This window comes from Carassius carassius, chromosome 8 (assembly GCF_963082965.1).
Source record: "Carassius carassius chromosome 8, fCarCar2.1, whole genome shotgun sequence".
Taxonomy (NCBI): domain Eukaryota; kingdom Metazoa; phylum Chordata; class Actinopteri; order Cypriniformes; family Cyprinidae; genus Carassius; species Carassius carassius.
This window is the reverse complement of record NC_081762.1, coordinates 2,430,800-2,441,079: the sequence shown is the minus strand read 5'-3', so window position 1 is coordinate 2,441,079 and position 10,280 is coordinate 2,430,800. Positions and strand designations below refer to the sequence as shown.

General features: G+C 38.3%; 1 protein-coding gene across 1 annotated transcript; it reads right to left on the bottom strand.

The window, feature by feature from the left end:
- Positions 1–724: 724 nt before the first annotated feature.
- On the bottom strand, positions 725–9,938 carry LOC132144968 (beta-2-microglobulin-like). The gene is made up of 4 exons (XM_059555588.1): positions 9,795–9,938; positions 1,385–1,663; positions 1,070–1,185; positions 725–995 (listed from the first exon to the last, which is right to left on the bottom strand). The coding sequence occupies exons 1-4, from the start codon at positions 9,874–9,876 to the stop codon at positions 882–884; spliced, it is 591 nt and encodes a 196-aa protein (XP_059411571.1). The 5' UTR covers positions 9,877–9,938; the 3' UTR covers positions 725–881.
- Positions 9,939–10,280: the final 342 nt, after the last annotated feature.

Sequence of the window (10,280 nt, the reverse complement as noted above, 5' to 3'; positions counted from 1 at the left end):
AAATGTATAAATAATTATTACTCCATAAAATATAGTCCTTACAATTTTTTTTCCGATCCTTGAACTTATCAATAATAAGTAACATCTATCTAAATTCAATAGAGAGATGCACATCAGTCTCTGCTCTGTAAGGCACGTAAGTAAAAGTCTAAAGAATGAATTTGATGTCATTTTGGGTGAGCTATCCCTTTAATGTGTTATTCCTCATATTAATATAAGGTCAATAAAAAGATAATTGTTTTTGGTTTGCAATTTATAATACCTCTTGGTAAAGTTGATGAATGTATTTTTTATGTTAAACAGGTTAATTCTATATTTTTGGTAAAACAAATTGTAATTAGTTTTTTTCATATCCCATGGCTATGCACGACTTCACACCAGACAAATGCAGCCAAGATGAATACATCTAAATAATCAAGTAAATATTCAAGTGATGAATGAATGCATGTGTTAATAAAACTGGGTTGAAAGTTGCTGGGTTTGTCCATATTTCACCCACTTTTTTTTTTTTTGAGTGCTGCAACAAACATTGCACACATATGGGAAAATGCATTTTTAAATACAGACATACATTATAAATCTGCCTCAGACTGCTTTCAATCAATGCACAAATTGAAAGAATAATTAAATGAATTAATAAATAAATAAATTCATGCAATTAAAAAAAAAGCCTGTACGACAAAAGAATAGAAGGGTTAATTTTAACTAGTTTACAATTAAATTAGTTAAAAACATAAAAAAGTATATTTACTTATTATTACTCTCATTTTTAAATACAGACAACCAAATACAGGCATTGCTTATAACCTAAATCAAACAAGAAATAATGCAATATTATTAATATCAATATGAAGGATATAGCAGCTTGGCATCCACTCGATCTAAGACAGCATTGCGTCTCCGCAGTCATATTTGAACACATTACTCGCAGCTTGTTCAGGGTCAGGAGGATTACAGGGTGAAGTCAATGATGCTATAAAATTTTGAATTATAGCCTAGAAAAACAGAAGATAAAGCGTATTACATTTCTGATATTAATTTTAAACAAGGAGGCTGAATTAGAACTCACCTTTTGAAATTTTATACACAACCAACTTAATAACCCCAGGCCTGCAACCACAACTGCTACAACTCCTACAAAAACAGGCCATTGAGATTCGGTTTCACTGTCAGAATAAGTCCCATCTGCAGAATGATAAAAAAAGAAGATCATAAATGCATTAAACCTGTTGAAGTGAATTGAGGCACTTTAATTGTAATTGTTGTGGCAAGTAATATTCACAGCATTGACTTGTATTAATATTCATATGTTATACATGCAAAGCAGTGTTACGTATAACGGCCATTCTGTGCATATTCACTCAAAACTGAATTGGGCCTTTACCCCATTTTGCTAAAACTGGTTCTGTCAGACTGCTGTGATTAACCAGACAGTCATAAGATCCTCTGAGGTTTCTTTCAATCTCCACACTGGCACTCATCTGAAAGGATCCATCATCATTTGGTCTGATTTCAGTAAATGTTTGAGCCTTAAGAACAGTTTGATTGCATCTGATGTTCAACTCAATATCTCTGGGGTAGAAACCAGTGGCCAGACAGGTCAGAACCGGCTTGTGTTGATCGTCAAGAGCTTTCATCGCAAAGACACGAATCTTTGGGGAACCTGAAGCAAAAAGAACATCATCATGAGGAAATTATGATATCACATCAATAAAAAATAAAAAAAAGTTTGAAATCCACTGGACTAACAGGTAACGTGGGTGCAGATTTAAGGTACTTCTGAAATAAACACCAAATATATGCCTTAGAGAATCTATGACTATACAGAAGTAAGCCCTCTCTAGTCAGTGCCTTAGTTACGTTTGTCAACTCATCTGTTTGTTTGATGAGAGAGAGAATAAAAGTAGTTGCAATAAATGCTTTAACTAACAGAGGACTATTACTGGCATATAGGGAAGAGATTGAACTACTGGCTTGGTGGTGTAAAAAGCATAACCTGGCTCTTAACATCCGTCAGACTGTCAGACTGCTGAATAAACACTGCCCCCCTTTCCTTTCCCCACTCACTTAACTTGAATCTATTATGTACCATTCTTCCAACACTTGCATTAACTGTGAACTGGACTTTGCATTGTTGCAGCACACACAACAATACACATCTTTTTAGTTAATACTGATTCTCTATCGTACCATTCTTATGCATTTGCACTTATGAAATTGCACTGTCGATTGATGCTCTAATGTAATTTCGTTGTTCAAGCACTGCCAATAAATAATAATAATAATAATAAAATGGATCGATTTTTACAATGCATATTAGCTTGTTCCATTCACGTACCTGTTGAGTTTTACAACACTGCATGTTTGCTGCTTAAAAATATGACTAGATTATCTCTTAGATATTAAAAAAACAAAAAACAGGCTGAATAAAAATGCAAGTTCACTTTCTCACTGGACGTGGTGCTTTAGGAACAGCAGAAATACAGCAGTTACTATGGTTATCCCTGTAGAGTGTTTCTGACACCTGCTTGTCACAGAGGACAAACAGTATATACACGTACATCACCTGCCCAGGGTGCTAGAATTTGTCGTTTGAAGGTTTGATTTAAGTTTCATTTATTTCTGTTTGTTGACAAACAGCCACTACAATAAGTAAAAAAACCCACCCATTGATTAAAGAAAGAAGTAAAACTTTCCTTGGAATTCGCTCCGGATATTAATGGAATACCCGATGGAAAATCAGCATGGATTGTTTTAATCAACATTCATGGAGTATCTGCTGGCATGAGACAGAGGCGTGATCTGAGCTAAGAAATCTCCTTATGGATAAAATCCATGCCTTTAAATAATTAAATGAAAATGCAGACACCGTGAACGCTCACTTTGTTACATGAAACATTTATTGAATTGCCTCTACCAGAGGATGAAATACTTATCACTTAAACTAAAAACTTTGAGGAGAAGATGAAATCATGTCATGCATTTATTGAAGATGTGAAGGAGTGGCTGTCTAAGGCTGGTTTTCCATACACACAGCCAAGTGGTAGCAACCAAAATGACATGGTCAGCATTATGCAAAAACAAAATGAAATCACTGCACTGTTGGTTCAGCAAAATATATCCTCTGTTCTTCCTCCAAGAAATCTGCAAATTTTTGATGGAGATCCTCTTCAATATAAATCCTTCATTAGAGCCTTTGAAAATGTAGTGGAGAAGAAAACGAATAATCCCAGCGACTGTTTGCAGTTCCTTGAACAGTACACTAGGGGGCAGCCAAAGGATCTTGTGCATAGTTGTCAACATATACCTCCAGATCAAGGCTATCAAAGAGCCAAGAGTCTTCTGGCTCAGCATTTTGGAGATGAATATAAAATTGCATCTGCTTACATGGAAAAAATATAAAAAAATAACTGGACACCTGTTTAAGGAGAAGATGTAAAAGGATTACAGTCATTCTCTTTGTTTCTCAGAGGATGTTCAAACCTAACAGAACAAGTAATGTATATGAGGGAACTGCACTTACCATCTAACATGCGGAGTATCATTTTAAAACTTCCTTACAAACTAAGAGAAAAATGGAGGAATACTGCATGTGATCTGCAAGAAAGAAGTGGACAGAGAGCTAAATTCATTGATCTTGTAAATTTTATTGAGAGACAAGTGAAAATTGCTTTAGATCCAGTTTTTGGAAACATTCAAGATCATCAACATCAGGCCTCCTGTAGCAGCCAGCTACGACAAAGAAGGAAGGGGAGCAGCTACGTTACGAATGTCATTCCTGTGAGGGAAGAAGCTATGGCACGGCCCGCATAACATAGCACCCCCTTCACTCATTGCTGTCTTTTTTGCCTGCAGAGAAATCACACACTAGGTCAATGCTCACAGTTTAAAGCCAAGGCACACCGGGACAAGATCAACTTCTTTAAGGACAAGGGTATTTGTTTTGGTTGCCTAAAGGTAGGCCACACAAGTAAGAACTGTAGGAGTTGATTGGATTGCTATGTATGTCATCAGAAACACCCCAGGGTCCTTTATATAGAAAGACAGGATAAAGTGTTCAGGCATATCTGCAGAACAAGCCAAACATCCTGTGAGCCTTTCAAGTGATTCAACCGTAACCTTTCAGACGTGTGGCCATATTGGGGCTGGTGTGGAAGATCATTCTACTTTCTCTATTGTTGCAGTAAAGGTCAGAAGCAAACTGACTAATAAGATCTTGCAAACATAAGCTTTCCTGGATCCTGGCAGTTCCGGCACATTCTGTACAGAAACCATGGCGAAAAGGTTAAATTTGCGAGGTAAGAAGACAAACATATTGTTGAGAACAATGGGCCTACGAAAGGTTGTGAATGCTCATGTTTTGTCAGGTCTTGAAGTGTCTGGTATGGGTGCTGCAGATTTCATAGAGCTTCCTGATGTTTTGACTCAAAGAACTATATCTGTGTCTACACTTAATATTCCATGACAAGCAGATATTGATCCATGGCCGTATTTGAAGGATGTAATACTGCATGATATTCATGCAAATGTTGATCTGCTTATTGGAACCGACGCCCCTAAGGTTTTGGAGCCGTGGGAAGTAATAAATAGCCAAGATGAGGGCCCATACGCTGTCAGAACCAGGGCTGGTTGGGTCATTAATGGTCCTCTTCATGGTGGAAGCTGTAGAGGTAGGAGTGGTTATTCAGCTGTAACAGCAAATTGCATCTCTGTTGAACACCTGCACGAAATGCTTGTTAAGCAGTATCACCATGACTTTAATGAGAAATCATCAGAAGAGCAGATTGAAATGCCCAGAGAAGATATTAAGTTCATGGACATGTACAGCAAAACTAATTGAAGGTCATTACTGTATTGACTTGCCATTCAGAAAGGAAAATGTAACCTTGCCAGATAATCGTTATATAGCAGAGCAGCGCTTATGGAGCCTGAAAAGAAAGTTTGACAGGAACAGTGTTTTTAAGGAGGAATATACTATGTTCCTAAATGAAATGATAACACAGCGACATGCTGAGCTAGTTCCTCTTGATCAGCGGACACAGAGCAATGGGAAAGTGTGGTATATCCCTCATCACGGGGGGGGGGGTATCATCCTCAGAAGGGCAAGCTAAGAGTTGTTTGACTGTACAGCCTCATATAAAGGAACATCACTCAATAGTCAGCTTTTGCAAGGCCCTGATCTCACCAACAGTCTCATAGGAGTTTTAGTCCGATTTAGGCAGGAGCCTATTGCAATAGTGGCTGATATTCAATATATGTTTCACCGAGTGCACGTCTCAAATGAGCACATTAACTTTCTCTGCTTCCTCTGGTGGCCAGGTGGTGATACTGCACAGGCTTCTCAGGAATACCGCATGAAGGTACATCAATTTGGAGCTGCATCCTTGCCAAGCTGTGCCAATTATGCCTTGAGGAGAACTGCAGATGACAACGCAGAACACTTCCCTCCAGAGGTTGTGAGTACAGTGAAAAATATTTTTTATGTCGATGATTGCCTCCGTTCAATGGCCTCAGAAGAGGAAGCTAGGCAAATGATCCAGTATTTAACTACACTTTGTCAGAAAGGAGGATTCACTCGGTCAAAGTGGGTCAGCAATAGTCGTGCAGTGTTGCGTTCGGTCAGCGAAGGCCACAGAGCAAAAGACATGATGGAGCTGGATTTGGATACAGATCAACTTCCTGTTGAACGTACATTAGGACTGCAGTGGTACGTTGAGACTGACCAATTTGGATTTAAGGCCTCAGCACAAGAGCAACCACAGACAAGAAGAGGAATTATTTCGGTGGTCAGCTCCCTCTATGACCCACTGGGTTTCCTTGCTCCATTTATCATGGTGGCTAAGTTGTTACTGCAGGAACTCTTTAAAAGAAACTTTGGATGGGATGAAGATATTCCCCATGTTCTCGCTAAGCAATGGGCTGGCTGGTTGGAAGATCTCCACAAGGTGGCAAAGTTCAAGAATGATCGTTGCATTAAGCCTAATGACTTTGGCAACCCTGTCACTGTACAGCTTCACCACTTTTCTGATGCCAGTGAGGTTGGGTATGGAGCTGTCAAGAGGAATGAGGGCGGAAGATCTCCTGAATGGAAGGAGATGGATGATGGGACCTGATTTCCTTCATAAGTCCAAGGATGGGTGGCCTAAATTAGATGTAGATCTTCAGGTGATTCCTGGTGCTGACCCTGAGATCAAAAGGGATTTGACAGTGAATGCTGTTGTTAAAGACACAGACAATGCTATGAGCCAACTGATTCATTACTTTTCATCTTGGAAGAGATTGCAGGTAGCTGTAGCTTTGCTTTTTAAGATCAAGGACACTCTTGTGTTATTGGGACATAGAAGAAAGGAGCTTTATGTCTCTGCTGACCTCAGTATGGACATTACAGACTGTCATCAACAGGTAGAAAGCCAAATGCAGAGCTTTAAAGCTATGCTCAAAGGACAGAGTCTGACACCTAAAGATGTGACCAGGGCAGAGCTGTCAATCATCCGGTATGTACAACATCAACGGTTTAAGAATGAAATTACCTCGCTGCAGAGTGATGTGAAATTTATATCCAGGGACAGTCCACTGTACAGATTGGACCCAGTGATGGATGGTGAGAATCTCAGAGTGGGTGGTCGATTAAGTCTGTCAAAAGATTGTCAGGTTGTCCTGTTATTCTGTCAAAAGATATGCATGTATCAACACTAATTCTGCGCCACATTTATCAGCAGATAGGTCATGCTGGGAGAAATTATATGTTGTCCAGTTTAATGCGAAAGTATTGGATTATAAATGCAAACTCTGCTGCTAGAAAGGTCATATCAGATTGTGTTGTTTGCAGACGCAACAGAGGAAGACTTCTTGAACAAAATATGGCGGACTTACCTGCTGAAAGAGTGTTGCCTGATGAAGCCCCTTTCACTCATGTTGGCATCGATTGTTTTGGGCCCATTGAAGTTAAAATAAGCAGAGGTCTTCTCAAAGCATGACCAGTCGTGCTGTACACTTGGAAGTAGCATACACATTGGATACAGACTCCTGCATAAATTCAGTGAGAAGGTTCATCTGCAGACGAGGCCCAGTTTTAACTCTCAGGTCTGACAATGGAACTAACTTTGTTGGAGCCAGCTGTGAGCTCAAGGAGAGTCTGACTGCTCTGAATCATGGTAAAATTCAAAGAGCCTTTCTTCAGGACGGTATAGAATGGAGATTTAACACTCCATCAGCTTCCCATCAGGGTGGCGTTTGGGAGCGCTTGATTCGCTCAGTGAAGAGTGTTCTTACCTCTGTCCTTAAACAGCAGACCCTGGACGATGAAGCACTCCAAACAACTTTTTGCGAAGTTGAAGCAATATTGAATTACAGGCCTATTACAAGGGCCTCAGATGATTCAAATGACCTGGAAGCTTTGACGCCGAATCACATTCTGTTGCTGAAAGGTAAGCAAATTATGCCACCAGGATTGTTTGACAGAAATGATCTGTATGTCAGAAAAAAATGGAAGCAGATACAGTACATGGCAGAACTCTACTGGAAGATATGGATTTCTGAGTACCTGCCATTGATGCAACAGAGACAAAAATGGACAGCACTAAGAAGAAACCTTACACCTGGAGATGTTGTTCTTGTGGCAGATGCTACAGCTTCAAGAGGATCTTGGATGATGGGGAAAGTTTAGGATGTCAGATCAGATGTGAATGGGGTTGTGCGCTCTGTCCGCCTCCAAACGAAGACCAGCATCTTAGAGAGGCCTGTGACGAAGCTGTGCCTGCTGCTGGATTCGGCAGTGTGATCACATGAACTGACTCTCTCTCTTTCTCTTTGTCTGCCTCTATTATTTTCTTTCTTTCTCTTTTCCTTGCAGGTGCGGCAAGACATCTGTGCTTTATATAGTTAGAATACATAGTGTGTAGCTCCGTTTTGACAGTTCAGTAATTGTGATAATGCACAATTATGGGCCGTGTTGGAGCTACATTAGTTTGCTTTCAGTAGTGGTAATTCTGTTAATTAATTTGTTTACTATTATGATTTTGCTCATATTAGTAATATATATTATGGTAATATTCTTTTGTTTGTTTGTTTAGTTAATTGTTTTTTATTTATATGTTTAGTCTTTACTTTTGGTTAGTTTAATAACTACAATGTTTGATTTGGACACCTGAGGGCAGTAGTGGGCACAGGTAAAGGTAAATATAGGTAGGAAGTAGGAGGTGGCCTGTAGCCAGCAGGGGCGCTGCACAAGATCCCGGGCACTATGCATATGAAAATATATATTCCAGACTTTTCGAGGGCCCTCTCTTCCTTTGGGGCCCTGGTAATCAGTACTGGTTTTACCCCCAGTCCGACACCTGTAGCACCTGGGTGATGGGCATATGGTATTTTACCAGCGCGAGAGATGCCCTATTGTTTGCTCAGTTGGAACAAATAAACCAGCCACAACCCTGAATCCAGCTTGAATTAGATTTATTTCTTGCCTGCGTACATCACCTGCCCAGGGTGCTAGAAGTTGTCGTTTGAAGGTTTGATTTAAGTTTCATTTATTTCTGTTTGTTGAAAAACCTCCACTACAATGCCATATTTTTATTCAAACATTGACTTGCACTTATACCTTTTCAGCATTTCAATCTGACTAAAGCATGTAAGTGCAGAAAAGAGATTATGCTGTATTGTTATTGATACTATAACTAATAATATTAAATAATTCTCTTCAATTGTCCTAACACAGACATTTTTGCTTTATTAGCTAAAATGGTAATTCTTTATTAGTAAATGTATTTCAACATGTTACATTTATTATTTCTGATTCCTAAAAATGCATTTCTGATATCAGTATAATTTCTGATAACTAAAATGGCTTTCTTTTAACAATCACATCAGAAATGAATATTGTCACTGGTGATGTTTGAATTGTTGATATAGTAATAAACATATTTTATTTTTAGTTGCAATTCAATTGATGATATCAAGAATAGACATTTGCACAAGTAACCACGTGATTACATCAAAAATAAAGGATTTTACTAGTAGCCTAATCATTTTATGATGCGTGAAATAGAAATTTCATCTAGTGAGAAATCAATTATTGATATCAACAATTTAATTTCAATGGCAGTCTGGTGACTTTAACTAGTAAAAAACACAAATACAGATATCAATAATTATATTTTTAACTAGTGGAAATTTAATTCCTGATATCAAAAATTCCTTGTATCACGAATCAGCATTTTAACTGGTGAAAGTTAAATTATTGATATCAATGAATCCATATCCTGCGAATGAATAATAAAAGTCAAAACGGATTGCCTATTGCCATTCGCAGGAAATAAATTATGGATATCAAGAATATTATTATATATATGTATGTATATATATATATATATATATATATATATATATATATTATAACAGACATTGTTTCTAGAAGAAATCTAATATCAAGAATGAACATTTTAACTATTAAAAACTAAGTTGTTGATATCAAGCGTACATATCCTGAGAATGAATAATAGTCAGAATGTTTTGCCATCATGGTTAGACCGCAATGCAGTCTGATTTCGTCGATACTCTCCTCGATCCCGTTATCTCGGGCTAAAATGGTTGCGAAGTGTTTTTTTTAATATATATATATATATATATATATATATATATATATATATATATATATATATATATATATATATATATATATATAACTTGGACAGTTAATGACTGATAGTTTTTAATGGTTTTGTAATGAAATACATTAGGATTTCTGTAATGGTTTCTATTTTTTTCCCCAGCAGTGAAGTAATACAAAAGTACATTACCTTGCTGCGCATCGCTTAGAAATCTGTGAAAAATAATCAAAACTACTTTTATAAAGAGAATGTTTTCACGCTTGTTAGCCATTTACAGAATTTAGACTCGTGTCCTAGACGCACATTAAAGATGAACGCGTGTGTTCTCGGTGTCGACTGTGCCGCACTGACCAACTGCTTTAGTAAGGCTGCGTCTCATTTCTCTGTCTTAGCCCTTACCCTTACCCCTCCCCCTCGGTTTTGCGCGTTCATGTGAGAAAAGTGAAAAAAAAAAAGTGAAAGTGACGTGACATTCAGCCAAGTATGGTGACCCATACTCAGAATTTGTGCTCTGCGTTTAACCCATCCGAAGTGCACACACACACACAGAGCAGTGAACACACACACACACTGTGAACACACACCCGGAGCAGTGGGCAGCCATTTATGCTGCGGCGCCCGGGGAGCAGTTGGGGGTTCGATGCCTTGCTCAAGGGCACCTAAGTCGTGGTACTG